Source organism: Dermacentor silvarum, chromosome 1 (assembly GCF_013339745.2).
Source record: "Dermacentor silvarum isolate Dsil-2018 chromosome 1, BIME_Dsil_1.4, whole genome shotgun sequence".
Taxonomy (NCBI): Eukaryota; Metazoa; Arthropoda; class Arachnida; order Ixodida; family Ixodidae; genus Dermacentor; species Dermacentor silvarum.
Window position 1 is genome coordinate 267,100,998 of NC_051154.1, and position 19,736 is coordinate 267,120,733.

The 19,736-nt window shown below is 47.9% G+C and overlaps 1 protein-coding gene across 1 annotated transcript in view; it reads left to right on the plus strand.

Moving 5' to 3' along the window:
* The window catches only part of LOC119440146 (presequence protease, mitochondrial-like), a 147,825-nt gene that overhangs the window by 71,747 nt on the left and 56,342 nt on the right, over nt 1–19,736 (plus strand). The window contains exons 15-19 of the mRNA XM_037705087.2: nt 555–671; nt 6,923–7,052; nt 8,803–8,923; nt 18,828–18,904; nt 19,311–19,476. Of these exons, the coding sequence (XP_037561015.1) occupies nt 555–671; nt 6,923–7,052; nt 8,803–8,923; nt 18,828–18,904; nt 19,311–19,476 (611 nt within the window). The remainder of the gene's footprint in view (nt 1–554; nt 672–6,922; nt 7,053–8,802; nt 8,924–18,827; nt 18,905–19,310; nt 19,477–19,736) is intronic.

Below are 19,736 nucleotides of genomic sequence, written 5' to 3' on the forward strand. Positions count from 1 at the left end.
TTTCCATCATGCGCAACACTTACAGTTTTCAAGTTAACTAAGAAGTTGACTTCCAAACAGGAAGACACTTTCAACCTGCATGTATGTTTAATTAAGACTCCAAGAAATGCTTGGATAGTGGGCATTGGGGGACTTAGAGAACATAAAGTTAAAAGCAAAATTCCAACCTGCTTCTGTTTCTGTTCTGTATTTTATAGGCGTACCGATTCGTCTGGAAGAAACCCTCCATTTCAGCCCAACCCGCTTGATGGTTGCTGCTTGCTGCACGGCTCAGGGCTGCTCATAAATGGCAGGGCTTTCTTCATGCCAGAGCTCGCTCTTGAGAAGTTCTTCCATTGATGTCACTGTAATTTATGAAGAGATCGGTCTGTGTAAACTTGTGGGCCATTGAGAATGTGGTCACCGTAGCATTTTAGTGGTGTCTATGAGCTACCCATCCATATCCTGTTCTTTCTCCCGAGATATGCCTGAAGAAAAAAAAATATATATATATTTAATATAATAATATGTAATATATAATATAATAATGTATATTATTATTATTTTTTTTGCAGGCCTGAACTTGCTGCAGCACCAGTCCAAGAAGGAGGATGAGAGCTGCCTGCCTCACCTTCTCCTCGGGGATGTTGCTCCTACTATTGAAATGACCAAGCTCAACCACATCAATATGGGTGAGCTCTGAAATTTAGTTTTTTCGTTTTGTAAGCAGGAGGAAAGCCTAGCAATGCGCCAATTGTGTGATTATCAATGTGAATTGAGACTTATCTTGCTACGTTTTGCTGCATTTGGCAAAGTTTGTGTGAGTTTTGTCCAGGCTGTGCCAGGAAAACACAACACAACACTTTATGTGTTGAGTAAACTTCACTACTCGCTCTCCAGCAGCAGGGCAGTTTTCCTCCAGTTGTGATCACTGGGTAGCTACTGTCATTGCTATGATGCCAGTGAAATCTCTCTGCCATTGGTTATACAGCAGAACCCCGCTGTTACGTTCCCGGGTGCTGCGTTTTCCCGGCTGTTACGTTGTTTTCGGCCGGCCCCGGCATAGCTCCCATAGAACCCAATGCATTGGTAACCCCACTGCTGCGTCGTAACTGTGGGACCATTCCCGCATCATGCATTGTGAACTGCCACCCAGCGCCAGCCCGAGCGGCCATTTTGACTTTTCAGGTCGCTTGGCTTGGTGGCTTGATGATGGGATTGGCCGCCTAAAGTGCCGGGCGCGACACCTGTGATGTATTTTCAGTTTCTGCTAGCAAAAGCAGGGCCTTTGAGACCCGTATTTGCTTTCTAAAGATGGTGTCTATGACGTGTGTGGCCCTAAAATTGGTTTCGGTGCATAGATGTTCTGTATAAAGTCCAAGGGCGATAACGGCATCGCCGCGCGCCGTATGCTGTATGTGCGAGTGAAAGCGTGCGAGGGGAGCCGACGACCGTGGCTAAATCTCGCGCGCTCAAGAAAGAAAAGCGGGGAGGAAGCATGCCTTCTTCCGTTGCGCTCGAGGCACTGGCGTGGGAGCGAGGGGGGGGAGGGATAGTGGGCGGCGTTGTACTCTGGCATCAACTGCGTACTGCGCGGCGGCGCACGGTCGCGCGGGCCATATCTTGAAAGCGATCTGCGTTGGGGGCAGAGTCTAGGAAGTGTAGGTGTGTCGGTGGATCGTAGCTTTGTGGGTGAGGTGTGTTCTCGGCGCTCACTTTGCGTTGAAGCGATAGACAACAGCACGAATGTCATTTCACTCACTGCCTGCAACGGCACTTCCTCACGCCAGCGTTTGACAGCGCGTGTCTGCGCTTATCGAGTGTGATGTATTCATGTTTGCCTGTGGGCGCTGACACCAGGCTTGTTAATATAGTTAATAAGCAGTTAATAAGCGAATGTTTACAAGTTTATACAGACAATAAAACTACTATCCTTACTTTGTATAGCTGTCTCTTAATTTGCTATCGCAATAGATGCTTCGGCTTTCGGGTGAAACTATGACTTTTTTTCACACGTAAGAAGTAAAATAATATTGTGTGCAGTTCAAAACTACTCTCATTTCTCAATTTTTCCTGTTTCTCGGCTCTTGCATTTTTTTTACGGTCCCGTGAAAAACGTATCAGCCAGGGTTCTACTGTAATCAGAGATTGTGGTAACTTGTGGTGTTGATGTACACACAACACGACAACCGTTGGGGCGAGCAGGGGCAGATCCACGGTAGCCTCGGGGGAAAGGGGGGAGTGGTGCTTCTCTATATTCACTAGTGGTGGCCAGCAGTGTATGCTCAATATTTTAGTGAAAATAAGCTACAGCTTTCGTTAATTCGACTCTGGATATTTTAATTTTTCAGGTAATTTGATCCCGACCAAAGGTCCCATGGTGCCCATACATTTCTGTGGGCCGAAACTTTCATTATTTCACTCTTGCCAAATAATACAGTGTAGACCGCTTATAACATAAGTCGCCGGAGTCGTGAATATCTGCACTATAAGCGGTCCCACACCATAACCAAAACAACGATTTTCAAGCCCTGCACGTATGCAAATTATGTAGACCAAGCAGCCGCCCGTATCCGAGAATCGAACCGTGCAACTGGGAGTTTTGCATCCGTTTAAATTTACGAACGTTGAAAGGTTAGTGTCCAAGTACCCACGATCTTCGCATGAAGCAGACAAAGTAATAATTAAAAAAAAATGTCTCAGTTTTGCCGGAAAGGCGAAGCATCAATTGCGATAGCAAATTAGTAGAGAGCTATAAGGCGTAGGGACAGTAGTTTTATCGGCTGCATAAACTTGACACATTCGCTTACTAACTGAATTAAAAAGCGTGGTATCAACGCGCACTAGCAAACATGAATAGACTTGATGACCGCAGACAACCACTGTAAAAACGCGGGCGTGGGGAAACGCGGCTGCCGCAGCGAGCGAAGGTTCGTGCGGTCTATCGCTTCAATGGAAACTGAGCGGCGTAAGCACAGCGCATACAAAGATCACAGCCGTGTTGAGATTGCTTTCAAGATACGCGGTGTGCGCGACAACACCGACAGCCGGCACAGGCACGAATGCATTTGTTGGCAGAGTAAAAGCCCCCCCCCCCCCTCCCTTCCTCCCTCTCGCGCTGCCTTCCTGCCTCCTTTCGCGTGGGAGATTGCGTCGCCAGTTCCCGTTGCGCTCGGTTGCAAGATACTGTGTGTTCGCTCTCCGTGAAGGCGCGCGTCCCCTGCACGCTTTCATTCACACATACGGCGCATGGCGACGATTTTGTCGCCCTTGGACTCATGCTCAACATCTCATGCTCCACGTCTCATGCTCCTCCTCTGCATCGCCCTCGTTGATCTCCTCTCTCATCGGTGGGCGCACCTCGTTGAGAAGCGTGCTCGCTACCGCCCTTGTCGGCGAGATTTTCCCGCGGAAGCCACATTATAACCGGTAGTTCGTCTCGCGCGGCTGCACTGTAAGCGGTATGCGTATACGTGGAATGCTTTGGGAAAATTAACGGAGAGTCTGAATAGACCGTACTATATCCAGTCCTGCACTACAAGCGGTTACGTTATAAGTGGTCTATACTGTAGGAACTTGACTGGTCTGCAAGCACGTGCCTGACCTCAATGGTGACCCTAATACAGTAGAACCCCGCTGTTACGTTTTTCACGGGACCGTAAAAAAAAAACGCAAGAGCCGGGAAACGCAAGAGCCAGGAAACAGGAAAAATTGAGAAATGGGAGTAGTGTTGAACTGCACACAATATTATTTTAATTCTTACGTGCGACAAAAAGTAGTTCCGCCCGACAGCCGAAGTATCGATTGCGATGAGCTATACAAAGTAAGAATAGTAGTTTTATCGTCTGTATAAACTTGTAAACATTCGGTTATTAACTAATTAACAAACATGGTGTCAGCGCCCACAGGCAAACATGAACACATCACACTCTATGAGCGCGGACACGCGCAGTTAAGCGCCACTACAGAAGCGAGCGAAGTGACCTTCGTGCTGTTGTCTATCGCTTCAACCCAAACTGAGCGCCGAGAACGCGCAGCACGCACAAAGCCACGACCCGCCGACGCACCTACACTGCGTAGAATCTGCCCCCACGCAGATCGCTTTCAAGATACGGCCCACGGGACCGCGCGCGCGCCGCCGCGCAGTATGATGCCAGAGCACAACGCTGCCCGCTACCCCCCCCCCCCCCCCCCCCTCGCTCCCTCGCTGGTGCCTCGAGCGCAACGGAAGGAGGCGCGCTTCCTCCCTGCTTTTCTTTCGTGCACGAGACGCGCTCGTCGGCTCCCCTCGCACGCTTTCACTCGCACATTCAGCATATGGCCGCGCGGCTTCCCTCGCACGCTTTCACTTGCACATACAGCATACGGCGCGCGGCGACGTATGCTGTATGTGCGAGTGAAAGCGTGCGAGGGGAGCCGACGACTGCGTCTCGCGCGCGAAATAAAGCATACGGCGCGCGGCGACGGCGTTATCGCCCTTGGACTTTATACGGAACATCTATGAGCCAAAGCCAATTTTAGGGCCGCAACGCGTCATAGACACCATCTTTAGATAGTAAAACCGGATATCAAAGGCCATACTTTTGCTGGCGGAAACCGAAAATACGTAATAAATGTCGCCCCCAGCACTTTGGGCGGCCAATGCCATCCTCAAGCAACCAAGCCAAGCGACATGAAAAGTCAAACTGGCCGCTCGGGCCGGCGCGGTGTGGCAGTTCGCAACGTATGATGCGGGAACGGTCCCACAGTTGCGACGTAACAGCGGGGTTACCAATGCATTGGGTTCTATGGGAGCTGTGCCGGGACCGGCCGAAAACGACGTAACAGCCGGGAGAACGCAGCACCCGGTAACGTAACAGCGGGGTTCTACTGTACAGTGTAGACCACTTATGATGTAAGTCACCGGAGTCGCGAATATCTGCACTATAAGCGGTACCGCACTATAACCAAAACAACGATTTTCAAGCCCTGCACGTATGCAAAACATGTATACCAAGCATGTAGACACGCTTTGTACTATCGCGGGCACATCGCGATTACGTTTTCGCCAGTGAGCTGGCGAAAACCTAATCGCGATGTAGCCGGTGCTCTTCAAACTCGACAGCTTTGCACCGAGTCAAAACGAAACAACTGTTTGCCGCAACCACTGCGGAAAAAATCGTGACCGCTATGGACGCGATTATGAACGGCGACTTTGCGGTGCTGAAGGCACGTGCCTGACGCACGCACCGAGTCGTCCAGTCGCTGCAACAACTTGCCGTCGAAACCGCGCTCGTTATCTATGCGATCATCGATGGCGACTACGCAGTTCTTTAGGCCCGCGGCCGACGCCCATACCGAGTAAAAACGAAACTACTGTTCGCCGCAACCGCTGCGGAGAAAACCGCGGCCGCTATCGACGTGATCGTGGATGACGACTACGCAGTTACGAAAGCCCGCGGCCAACCCGATGTTATGCGCTGGTGGTAAACGCAAGAATACAGGCTTTAAAGACACAAATAGGCTCGAAGCATTCCGGCGTTGCTGTCATTCACGTACGATTTGAACTGATGGCTCTGGCGATGCGGACTCCGCCGCTTCGTTTCGGTTGGACGCTAGCGCCGTTCTTGCTCTTTTGCGTCGCACGTTTGCGGCACTCCTCGCTCACCTAGCTTCGAAAATAGAATTGTACCGATTTGGGCCTGTTGGTTGTACATTGGAAATAGTTTGAAGCGCAAAAAAAAAAAAAAACACAGACACAAAAGAGCACATGAGACACAGACGAGCGCTCGTCTGTGTCTCATGTGCTCTTTTGTGTCTGTGTTTTGTTTTTGTTTTTTTTTTGCGCTTCAAACTATTTCCTCCGAAAATAGTCCGAATTAACCGACGTGCGGCCAATTAAGTCCGAATTAACGAGAGTTTGATTGCATTGAATAATGCAGACGCCGGCCTTGTTGAGAAGCGCGTGCTCGCAGCGACAAACTGGTGAAGTTGTTAGTCTAGGCATAGGTCTCCCTCTCGTTTGCGATGGTTTGGGAGTCATTCATGAAATCCGGAATATCAAACACAGTAGATGGCACGAAGGACGACATGTTGCGGTCTTTATGCAGTCATAAAAAGCTGTGAAATTGATGACAATGGACATAAGCATAAATAAATTTTTGTTCTGGAAGCTGTGAATAAGATGAAACCTCTACAGGTCTCATCTTATTTGTGATTGCCAGAATCTGAGGCATACTACATTTTTTATGTTATAAGATTGGGTGCTTGTTTTGTACATTGTCTTTTTCTGGCTCTTCTTTTAATTTGGGCCGCAGGATAATTCCATCAATTCTGCAGTCCCTTCAAAGTTGAATATAAAGAAGTTGTCTGTACAAATGAACAATGCTGTTAACTATATCATATAGGACTACAGTGCAGGAGTTCATTTTGTAGGAGGCCTGATGACATTAGGCACACAGCAGAGAGAGGGTAAGTACTGTGCACTGGAAAGGAAGAGTGCAGAGTGAAAGTTCATTGAATTGGATGTCTCTAGCGCAGCTGTTACAGCACTTGAGTGGGAACAGTGCAACACAGAGACGAAAACGAAACGAGGATGTCCCCTTGTCTCGTCTGTCTTTGTCCCCATGCTGCCTCTTGTGATGTACACGCTCGGTACGGATTACCAACTAGCCCAGTCAGCTACCTTGCTATGTTACTGCATCTTTTAAAGCAACTCTCGGGGGAAAATGATTCTTGGACAATGCAATACAATCAACATCTGAGGACAAAATGTTAAACTGACCTGACCTAGTTGAGACTTTATTTGAGGCCTGAAAACTGGGCGCACCGTTTCCAAGAAAGCAGCTGTGCTTGGAAACAAATGTGCACGCTGTACTTGAAACTTGGTGTGCAGGGTTTCTGAGTTTTGAAAGTTTAATTCAGTGCTCATAGAGTCAGGAGAATGCTCTTTGTTCTTGTGCAGGTGGGGTAAACGTGCAGACCACGGAGCAGGCCACCAACGGAGTAACCTATTTTCGGGCTGTCCTCAATGCCTCCCACTTGCCTCCTGAATTGAAGCGCATGGTTCCACTCCTGTGTGAAGTTGTCACAAAGTGTGTACCTTTGATGCTCTTACATTGTGCTGGCTTTAAAAGCCAGCGAGGTGCAGCATGTGCTGCTAGCTGAAGTCTGAACAAGACAGAAGTTCACAGGGAGATGGAGACCTGAAGTGATCAACAGTTGTCAAACAAAGGATGTTGCTAAGTCTTTCAGTAGGGGACTTGTTTTCGTCAGGGCAGCGACTACCTTCCTTGGCAGTGATATGTAGCTCACTGTCACCCACCTCCAATGGGGTAGGAGAATAAGTGGATGCGTAGAGTACGATGAGGGAAGTGTTAAACAAAAAAGGTAAGGTGGGTGTAATGCTGTTGGATTCAAGAAATGGTGGTGACAAAAATGGAAAAGAATCTAGACGTGTAAGCTGGCCAGCCTTGTTAATCAAGTAAGCATAGTTTTTCCTGAAACCTAGGTTCATTCTGGGAAAACTAGGTGTTCATTGTTTGTAAAAAGGTGGAGTGGCGGCAACTATTTGCACTTGGGACATGTTCCCATAGTGGGCACAAACCATGGCATTAAAGCAGACAAAAATAGGCTTCTTACCCACATCAATTTTAATGGCAAGTGACATTACTAGTCAGACAGCATTGATAATGCTGAAAGAAATCAGTTGCTGGGGTGTATGCCTGACAAAGCAGTAGTGACCATATGCGTTGGTGCAAACTCGCCACTTGTGCCTGGAATACATGCACCACCAAGGCAGACAAAACTGTGTTATGCACCTATTTCAAAATACATTCAAACTTGTAACAGAGTTGAAGGGGGGAGCCGACATTACTTCGATATATCCGTTACTTCGTTATATCCAATATTGCTGTTTACTGTGATATATGACCAATGGGGTGCATAATTGTAAACATGGAAATAGAAGGACCGCATTGCGGCCTGCGGAACCGCTACATGGCCACGTATGCGATGAAATTTGACTAAAACAACAAACGAATCTTCGGCGTGTCACGCGACTTCTTAGCACTTGACGCGACAGCCTTTAGATAGCTGCCTTCTATTCCATTGTGATGGTCTTTCGCGTCCGCTTTCCACTTTTGGCTCATCACGGTTGGGCAGCACGTGGCACACAACACAGCACCCCGCTGTGTGATAGAGGAAGCAAGCGAACTTGGCTAGGCCGGCTCATGGCCTCCGGGATTGCACCAGTGGCAATGCAATCTCGGAGGGCACGCCCAGCTACCAGCCCGCGCGGTGCACCTCAGGGAGGAGAAGTGAATGCACAGCCTGGGATTTCGAGGGGAATTTCATTTACTTCGTTATATCCCATTTCGTTATCGAGATTCGAGTGTACAATGCTTTTATCCTGCATTGGAATCAGTGCTGCGCTGGATTGGTTGATGTGCAAGAAAGCAGGCACGAAGGTTAAGTGGTGGCTACCATAACTGGAAGATTGTTACCCTTTTGGAGCGTTGTCTGTGCTCTTCCATGAGATGGCTATATCCCTGGTGCTCTTTAAAGCTGCTCAGCATCAGCTGCACACGCCACTGTGCCAGGAAAGTGGCCATAAGTGTATGCTCAGTGGCACACAGCTTGAATTAATAATTGACAGAAGCATTTTGCATGCCGATTAACGAGCTGTTTTACACGTGTGAGCTCTATGCAACTCGGCATGGCTGTGGTGGGAAAATGGTTTGAATTATTTGAAAATTTGAAGTAATTGAAGAGTGGGGGGGGGGGGGGGACTTGCCTGAGCTTTCACTGTGTTACATCTGCTTCATGTGCCCTTTATTTTTACAGAATGGGCACACAGGACAAGGACTACCGCCAGTTCTTGCAGGAAGCTGAACTGAAGACGGGCGGCCTGCATACTTCTGTGCATATCTCACCTCACCCCTCTGAGCATGGTCGTTTTGAGCAGGTAATGTAATTGTAGCAATACATGAAACTTTATGTAACAAAGTAAATACATTTGTCTACCATTATTTTGACCTTCATTTGTTTGTGTTCAAAAGGCACATATAATATGAAGCCAGCAGATAATAAAGCCATGGAAAGCATAGGGAGAATTTTTTTATTGAAATATAGTAATGATAAAGCAGAGGGAAATGAAAGTGCACAAAAAAACAACTTCCTGGGCCGCGATTTTGTAGCGAGGCATTATGACTTATTCTACTCTAGTCTTATCATCCACCGCTCACGGCCGGCTGATCCCGTTGATAACGCGAGCGGACTGTCGCTCCGACCACTGACAAAGCGCGATAAGCACGAAAAGGCATTCTTACCGGAAGGCATCGCTACAAAATACCGGCCCTGCTAGTGGGAGCTGAGCTCACATCTTCCATGTGTGTTTGGCTCTCACTGGAAGGAAGCTGTTTTTTTCTTCTGCTTTCCACTTTCGTCCACTTTCATTTCCCGTTACCTTATCATTTCTACATTTCTGTTAAAAAACAAAAAACAAAATTCCCCCTATGCTCCCCTTTGCTTCATATGGTTGTGAATAACAAAACTTGGGCTCCTCAGATCCTCCTCTTCTCATTCAAAAGGAACCTATTTTTTAATACCTACATTTAACACAAGCTTAGGTAATTCAATCAGAGTTTGTCCTACAGAGGTTGTATTATCGGAAGTCAACTGTATTACACTGGCTGTGAGGTAGGCCATGGTAAATGTCTGTTTATTGAGGCAGTATGCACCAAAATCTCAGCAGGGAAGCATTGTTGCATATTAGCTTGATTGTGAAATGACTGTTATGTGTAATTTTAGTGCTGTTTATTTGTGCGCATTTCTGTACACATTGTACACTTGAGGTGGTGTATGAACTTGGCCCATGTGACAGTGTAGGGTTATAATGTTTTGATTTCTTGGCTTTTTGAATAGTATTTTATGAAGTTTATTGTGGCAGAGGATTAGATTGAGTGATGAGAATAAATTTCCAGGCATGGGATGAACTTGACTGATGCAGAACAGAGTTAACTGGAGATCTCTGGTATAGATGTTCATCCTGTAGAAGACTTGCATAAGGTCATGATGTTGCACTGTATAAAGCTCACAAAAGTGTTTCTTTTGAATCGGTTTCAAATTTATCAACATGCAATGTAAATGTGGAGAGCAGAGCTACACCATGCAAGGCTCATGCTCAGTGCATCTGAAAAAACTAGAGTGGGAGAATTATAACGAAAGGAGACAAAAGAAGATGTTTGTGTTGAGGTAAATGTTCAGCAGTAATAGTTTTAGCACAACCATAAGTTTACCAAAACTCCTAAATAATAACTTGTGCCTGAAAATTCCTGTGCTGACTGTAGTGCCAGAACAGAGCCTTATTAGTGGAGGCAACAGGTTGTAGGACATGTTACGCTTGTGCAAGGCAACATGTCTTCAAGGCAACATGTCATTGAGGCATAAGCGTCCAGTCTACAGCTTCACCTGCCTCGCATGGCTGTGCATGGGCCATGTGATGGTCACTTGTCCACATGGCCATGAGGTGGTGAAGAATTGGTTCACTGTGCTAAACCAAGTTGTGAGCTGACACTTGACTCTTGTAGTTTGGAACATTGTCTCTCTTCCTTCAGCACCCATATGGCTGGTGTCAGTAATTTATACAGTGAAACCTCATTAATACATGTACCTGGAGGGAATGCTGCATAACTGCATGCAGTACTACTGGTTAGTGCACACCATAAAATACACGCGGTAATGCCAACCACACTTTCACTGAAAATTGGATTAATCTAGATATGGGCGCTTGTCCGGTCGAAGCAATAAAAACCAAGATGGCGCCCAACGAAAAACATCTAGGCAGGGCTACGGTGGCTACGGAATCGAAGAAAGCATGTTTATTTTCAAATGATAAATGATGGGGAAGCGAATACAGTCAACGACCGATTTTCTGGATGCCCGATGTTTTCGACATGCCTGATAATTCGGACGCCTTTGCGGCACCCCCATATCCCTCATAGAGTCGATGTATATGAACGTCTGAAATTTCCGATGCGTGAAATCTTCACCGTCCTATTTTGCGGACTTTTTGCCATGACCGCAGGCCTGAAATGGCACTAATCGAAGCCACCACCGCCGCCATTTCGATTATCTCACCGCCTCGAACCGGCGCTCTCACACGTAGATCCGCTGGCAGCCATAGCCACCACCGTGGCAGTGGCCGTCGCTACCAAGCGTCTTGCTGTTCAGTGCCGTGTTTTTCATAGAAACAATTTGCCGCTGTTAACATTGGCGCCGACTTTGTCTTTGTAATCCTCGCCAATGGCTTCGAAGCTTGGAAAGCACGGCGAGTTGCATAATGCCGGTTCCCGAAAGTCAGCTTCACCTCAATACAGCATGGTTCATCATCATCATCATCAGCCTATATTTTATGTCCACTGCAGGACGAAGGCCTCTCCCTGCGATCTCCAATTACCCCTGTCTTGCGCTAGCGTATTCCAACTTGCGCCTGCAAATTTCCTAACTTCATCACTCCATCTGGTTTTCTGCCGACTTTGACTGCGCTTCCCTTCTCTTGGTATCCATTCTGTAACCCTAATGGTCCATCGGTTATCCATCCTATGCATTACATGGCCTGCCCAGCTCCATCTTTTTCTCTTAATGTCAACTAGAATATCGGCTAACCCTGTTTGCTCTCTGATCCACACCGCTCTCTTCCTGTCTTTTAACGTTAGGCCTAACATTTTTCGTTCCATCGCTCTCTGTGCGGTCCTTAACTTGTCGAGCTACTTTGTTAACCTTCAAGTTTCTGCCCCATATGTTAGCACAGGTAGAATGCAATGATTGTACGCTTTTCTTTTCAACAACAGCGACCGGTAAGCTCCCAGTCAGGATTTGGCAATGCCTGCCGTATGCACTCCAACCCAATTTAATTCTTCGGTAAATTTCTTTCTCGTGATCAGGGTCCCCTGTGAGTAACTGACCTAGATAAACGTACTACTTTACAGACTCTACAGGCTGACTGGCAATCCTGAATTCTTGTTTCTTTGCCAGGCCATTGAACATTATTATTTGTCTTCTCCATATTAATTTTCAATACCACTCTCACACTTTCTCGGTTAAGGTCCTCAATCATTTGTTGTAATTTGTCCCCATTGTTGCTGAATAGGACACTGTCATCTGCAAACCGAAGATTACTGAGATGATTCTGAGAGATTACTGAACCTGATTCTATTGGAAATTATTTTGGTGAATATTTTGTACAATACTGAAAGCAAGCTAATGGGTCTATAATTCTTCAGTTCTTTAACATCTCCCTTCTTAAAGATTAGTATAATGTTGGCGTTCTTCCAGCTGTCTGGTACACTTGAAATCGTGAGGCATTGCGTATAAGGGGCCGCAAGCTTTTCAAGCGTGATATCTCCTCCATCTTTGATTAAATCAACTGTTATTCCATCTTTTCCAGCAGCTTTTCTCCTGGTCATGTCTTGCAAGGCCCTTCTAACTTCATTGCTTTTTGTATACATATCCTAAATCTTTTTTTTTTTTCTTCAAAATCTACCTTGAACCGCGACTTAAAGCAAGAGGTCCGGTTGCATAAATTTCGTCTCTGTTTTTTTTTCACCAGTGCTCTAAACGTCTCTTGGTAATCTCGACTGCTGACCGGTTCACGGTTCTGTCCACTTCAAACCCAAGCGCTTCTGGAAGGTGTACGTTACCTACGGTTCTTACTGGGGGAATCCCTTTGCATTCCATTAGGATGTGCTGAGTGGTTTCCGGATTTTGGCTGCAGCATCCACATACCTAATCTAGTTTTGAATATTTGCTTCGGTATGTATTTGTCCTTAGGCAACTGGCTCGAGCCTCAAATACAGTAGAACCCTGCTGATACGGTTTTCATGGGACCGTAAAAAAAAAAACAAAAAAAAAACGCAAGAGCCGGGAAACAGGAAAAATTGAGAAATGGGAGTAGTGTTGAACTGCACATAATATTATTTTAATTCTTACGTGTGAAAAAAAAAAAAAGTAGTAGTTTTGCCTGACAGCCAAAGTATTGATTGCGATAGCAAATTAGTAGACAGCTATACAAAGTAAGAATAGTAGTTTTATTGTCCGTATAAACTTGTAAACATGCGCTTATTAACCACATTAACAAGCATGGTGTCAGTGCCCACAGGCAAACATGAACACACAACACTCGATGAGCGTGGACACGCGCTGTCAAACGCTGGCATGAGGAATTTAGTGCTGCTGCAGAATCGAGCGAAGTGACCTTCGTGCTGTTGTATATCGCTTCAACGCAAACTGAGCGCCGACAACATGCAGCACGCACAAAGCTACGAGCCGCCGACGCACCTACACTGCATAGACTCTGCCCTCAACGCAGATCGCTTTCAAGATACAGCCCGCGCATCGCCGCGCAGTACGCAGTTGATGCTAAAGCCCAGGGGCTTTAAGTTGGTGCTAGAGTGCAACGCCGCTCGCTATCCCTCCCTCCCCCCTCGCTCCCGCACCGGTGTCTCGAGCCATAGCCTCCTATATTTTTTCATGCCCGCGGAGTGGCGAGCAGAGCAAGGCGCTCCGCCCGTACCTTCTAGTTCATGCACTCGCCACCATGCCGCGCTGCCGCCCCATACCCAGAGCAGACGACGAGACTACTTTGTTGCGCGCGTGCTTGTGGAGAGAAACTTGCGCTCGTATTAGAGATGGAGCTGTGAAATAAATGCGCAGGTTGCACTGGTGTTTGTTCATGATGTACAGGGATGATGGGAAGAAACGCAAACAGTGCGGCGCGATGTTTTCATCCTGCTGTGACCCTGGTGGAAATAAAAAGATGGTAGAATAGTTTTATTCTAGTGGCTTCTAGTTATCATGCAGGCTGCAACCACTCGAAAAGAAATGCGAAATATCAGAGAATGTAGGTGCCGCGCTGTTCGCGTTTCTTTCCATCCCCACAGTACATTGAAAGCAAGCAACACGAGACATATTGTTAAAACTGGACCTTTCACTTAGGCCCCCAGCTGTGAGATCAAGCTCACAGTATCAGGGTCTTTCGTGACAGTGGCTTTATTGCGAACACGTTGGCGACGTCTTGTTTGTCTGTCGCTTTCAGAGCGAAATTGGTGAATATTGGGCGAAAGAACTTCGTAAGCAACAATTTGAGCAAATTCTCTTGGTGCCCTGGCTTCGAACACATCAAAGCTTTGTGCTCGCGGAGGATTTCGGTAGCATTGTTCACAGCCTCCTCTAGAGGGTGATGCATACGCCTTCTTCTTGCTAGAAGAACTTCGACGAACTTCTGTAGTGCGTAGAGAACATCTGGAAGTTGTGCGGACGGGTAAAGAAGTCCACCGCGGTCTTGGTGTTTAATGAGCGAGTCCGATGGTGTCGAGGCGTTTGGCTTTGTTAAGAGCGCGAAGCACTCCACACATTCGAAGTTTTCTCGTACGGCTCTTGCGAGGTAGCCACCAACCATAGCCAATGCGGCCACATAAGTAGAGGCTTATCTCGGTTTAGTCGCTCTATGAGCTCTCTACGTGCATCTGCAGGGAATTCCTCGCTGGTTTGCTCCCTTGTGTTTTTCTGTTGCAGCAGCGTTGACAAGCAATCACTCTCTTCTGCTGCCATTATGTTGCTTGTACTCGACGCCGATGCGATACCGGTCTTGAGGGTTTTCTCAATGCCTGTGATCACGGCGTGGACGTCCGTTTGGTCATTTGATCCTGCTGATTTCCTGAGCCAGCCAAAGAACGACTCGATTGGGTCCGATGACATTTTCCTCGTCAAAACGAAGTGAAAAGACATCTCTTCAAGAAGATATCTAATGCACTCAACGTTCGAACGAGTTGTGATCACAAGACCCTCATAAGTCTCTTTGGTTAGAAAGTTCTTTGCCAGGCACTGACTTTTGAGATCGGCCAGGTAGTCGAGGAAGCTTGTCTCCAGCCAGATTGGTCGTTCATCGCCTGTAGATTCAAACTGCTTGCAGTCAGCATTCTTCTGATGTATGTGCTGGGTACAATTACTCACGTCCATGAGCACGAACCAGCGGTGCACGGTGTCCATAAATTGCACGGTCGGTCCGACACCCGCGAAGCTTGTGTCGCACGTGTGGCACAAGCTCTTGCAAGAGCTTCATAGCAGCTGTCACGGGAGGAGAAAAAACTTGCACTGCTCTCTGCACGTTCATTTTTTCCATATTCGTAGGGAATATACGTGCTTTCTCGTCAAAAATCGTACTGGCATTACAAGGCTGCCTTGCTGCATTCTGTAGAGGCTCTTCAAGTGGTTCGCTGATATTTCGCCGCCTTTTCCGATGTCACGGGACAAAAACTGTGATCGCACGTTTTTGATCAGGTGGCACTGATCGATTGCAAGAAAGAGCTTTCGATTCGGTTTGCCAGGGTGGTCAATGCAATGCTTGAGGCTTCCGTTGCACAGAAGTTGCATAGCGAAGACATTGATCTTGTGGTTGTCTGTGACAATGCGCACGACGAAAAATCCTATTTCTTCAACTTCCTTCAGAACGTGTCTCATGAGCATGTGCAGCTCACGGCCAGTGCAGTTTCTCGCGAAAAAGTACGCCACGGGTATTTTGAACGAAACTGAAAGGCCGTTAAGGACGAAACACAAGAGTGAGTTGGCCAGCACAGGCTCAATTGTTGTTTCTTTGGGGAAGTTCACACCATAGTCCACTTCGCCGATGAAGGCATCTCTTTGCTTGTGATACAGTAGCCGTTGTTTGACGCGCATTTCGGCTACAATTAAAGAGCATGCCCTCGCATGCAACAAGGGATGAGAAGCGAGTTCTGCAGACAGCCTTTGCTTCACAAGTTCGGTCATGCCAACTTCTCCACGTGATGAGCCCATAAAGCGCTCGAGGGTACTTCGACAGGGAAGCAGAATACCTGTGCTCCTTACGTGTTCGTATGCACGAGTCGAGAGGCTACGCAAAACCACAGCATGGCGCACTGTCACTTCAGACCACGTTGGTTTCTTCTTCGCGAAATTCTGAACTTGTTCCATTAATATTGAAGAAGCCAGGTCTTTCTCTTTCGCTTTCTCGACAACTTGCAGGAATGCAGACACATAGCATTCTTCCTTGAGCTTTTGCAGTTCCTGTTTGTACTTGTCGACGGTGTTCTTGAGTCGCTCAATTCGCGCGTTCAAGTCTCGCTCCTTACGTCTCCACTTTCGTTTGTCCATTGCCGATACCGAGAATAATGACGACACCTGCACAGCTCTGTCCACCTGCACGGTCGTAGTGATGCAGCGCTCGCTTGCGCCATTTTCCAGAGGTAGCGGCAGTTCGGTTGCGGAGCAATCCATCAGTGATAACTCTTGAGAGGCGACGTCGACGGACGGAAAGTCATTGAGAGGAAGCGAAGGAGACTCCAGTTGGCTCTCAACTGCTCTTCGTTTCGGCGGTGGTGTGTTCACTGGCGCAGCTGCCTCACGTTTTCTCACAGACCGCGTCGCTTCTCTCTCTATTTTCCGGAGGCTGCAGGTACGCAGGATACTCTTCGAAAATGCTGGGAACAGCGTCTTTCTTGAGTTTGCGAATTTTGCAGCCCTCCTTGAAGTCGGAGGAACCGAAGTGTCGGCTGCATACAGTCGAGTAACACGACGTCGTATTCGGTGTCCAGTCGTCCCGAGAAATGACCTTTAGCCATTTCGCTCGCAGTTCCGGATCGCTTGGTATCTCGTGGAACGATATGCCCGGCGTCCGTTGTTTGCTCGAAGACTTGCAGCGTGGTACGCAGCAGTACGGCATCTTGTCGAGCGCAGGGCACCCCAACTGATTCCACACTGCGGATAGAAAACCAAATCGGTATGTCGAAAGTAATGCAGCATGAAATATTGTCACGTAGGTGACGGTGAGCTGCCTGGCACACAGGTAGACAAAAAAGTAACACTGCGTCGACGATGAACTTAAAATAGAATTTATTGGGCGAACTTGTGCCCCTAAAGCAAGCGAACTCGGCAACAGCGAAAACAGCAAGCGCGCCTACGGCGTTCGTCGGACTCTGGCAGCACGAGCGGTGGACCCGTATTTATACCCTCTTGCATCCAAGATTGAAACGCGTCAAGCGACGCCGCTCGCGTCGGCAGGAATGCGAGGCGGAGTTCGCGTTCCTGCCGTATGGGGTGTGGGGTGCGAGCGCCTCATGCGGAGAAGGCAGGCGTAAATCGAGGAGGAAGGGGGAGGGCAGCGGACGGCCTCCGCCGCTCCACTGCGCGGGCATTAAAAAATATAGGAGGCTATGCTCGAGCGCAACGGAAGAAGGGGCGCTCCCTCCCTGCTTTTCTTTCTTGCGCGCGCGAGATTTATACGCGGTCGTCGGCTCCCCTCACACGCTTTCACTCGCGAACATGCAGCATACGGCGCACAGCGACGGCGTTATTGCCCTTGGACTTTATACAGAACGTCTATGCGCCAAAACTAATTTTAGGGCCACAATGCGTCATAGACACCATCTTTAGATAGCAAATACGGAACTCAAAGGCCATACTTTGGCTGGCGGAAACCGAAACTTGTAAACATTCGCTTATTAACTATATTAACAAGCATGGTGTCAGCGCCCACAGGCAAACATGAACACATCACACTCGATGAGCGCGGTCACACGCTGTCAAACGCTGGCGTAAGGAAGCGCTGCTGCAGCAGCAAGCTAAGTGACCTTCGCGCTGTTGTCTATCGCTTCAACGCAAACTGAGCGCCGAGAACACACAGCACGCACAGAGCTACGAGCCGCCGACGCACCTACACTGCGTAGACTCTGGCCTCAACGCAGATCGCTGTCAAGATACGGCCCGCACATCGCCGCGCAGTATGCAGTTGATGCTAAAGCCCAGGGGCTTTAAGTTGATGCTAGAGTACAACGCCGCTCGCTATCCCTCACTCCCCTTCCCCCTCGCTCCCTCACCGGTGCCTCGAGCGCAACGGAAGAAGGCACACTCCCTCCCTGCTTTTCTTTCTTGTGCGCGTGAGATTTAGATGCAGTCGTCGGCTCCCCTCACACGCTTTCACTCGCGAACATGCAGCATACGGCGCACAGCGACGGCGTTATTGCCCTTGGACTTTGTACAGAACGTCTATGCGCCAAAACTAATTTTAGGGCCACAACGCGTCATAGACACCATCTTTAGATAGCAAATACGGAACTCAGAGGCCATACTTTGGCTGGCGGAAACCGAAAATACGTCATAGGGTGTCGCCCCCGGCACTTTGGGCGGCCAATGCTATCGTCAAGCCACCAAGCCAAGCGACGTGAAAAGTCAAAATGGCTGTTCACAACGTATGATGCAGGAACGGTCCCACAGTTGCGACGCAGCAACAGGGTTACCAATGCATTGGGTTCTATGGGAGCTGTGCCGGGACCGGCCGAAAACGACGTAACAGCCGCGAGAACGCAGCACCCGGGAACGTAACAGCGGGGTTGCGAAAATTAATTTTTCATGACCCCTAGAGAGTCCGAAAAATCAGATGTTGACTGTATCCCTGTCATCGCCCCTAGTGGTCTCATAGCGACTGCAGCATACGTGGCCGCAGCGGGGTGAATATTTGGGCTGATGCTGGTGCTTAACATATAATTTTGCGAATTCTGAAGTTTTGGAAATGTTAATACTGGGTGTTTGGGGGTGCAAAACTGGGCGCTTCCGGGGTATTTTACCGTAGATATATTTGTTTTGCTGTACCTTACGCTGAGAAGCACTCAAATGCTGTAGAATGGACGTGGTGTTTATAGTTCATAGTTGCCAGAGGTGGAGTTATGATGACGTATAGAATGGCACTACCATACCCGTTCTTGGGTAATTACTCTTCACAAATAGTGTGCCATAGGTGGTGCTCTGCATTATGGCGATATTGCATGTTTCTTTGGCAGGGTGTGCTGCTGTCATCACACTGTCTGGAAAAGAACACAGAAGCAATGTTCTCCCTCTGGAAAGAACTCATCCTTCGGCAAGTTTTGTCCACTGCTTGTATCCTTCTTTGACCATTGGTGCACAAACTTGTGGTTACCGTAACGGTGTTAACGCAGACCAGGAATCCAGTCCCAGAATGGGATGTGGCATATTCACAGTGTTCAGATGCATGTGCGCAGCCGCATGGATGCACATTATGTGCACATTAGTGTTTTATGGCACTCAGTTTTACGGTAACTTTGGCATAGCGGGAACAAGCCAAAGGTATTAGTTTAACCGAGTAAGATCATCTCTGTTTTTCTAAGTTCTGAAGGCTAGTGCGGTGTCATGTGCTACATTAATTTCTGGAGTAATGCACTGTTACTACATTTAAGGGAATGCATTTTTACTCCTAATTTTAACTGCTTTGGCAGCTTTACAGTCACTACACACTGTTTGTGCAGGTTGAAACTGGAGGACGATGAGCGCTTGATGCAGCTTGTACAGATGTGTGCAGCTGGTTTGGCTCAAACACTGGCCGACTCTGGCCACCATTATGCTATGGCACAAGCTGAGAGCTACCTGAATGCCTGTGCCCAACTCCAGGAAGAGTTTACGGGCATTTCTCATGTAAGTTTATAGTGTTTAATGGTTCTGCACATTTCTTATGTTGATCCATTAGAAAGGCGTGTACTATCACTTTGTTTGCAAATGTGTTGGTGAGTCACTTGCAGCCACTGTAGGCAAACAAGGGAAGCCTAGCGTGAAGCGACCATTTCGACAAGAACTTGCCTTTGTCAGGGCGGAAAATTTTTGTAATTTTGTTAGCCTGGACAAAGACGAGTCCCCCTGCCAAACCATTGGCTCGTAGTTGAGGCTTCCCTTGTTTG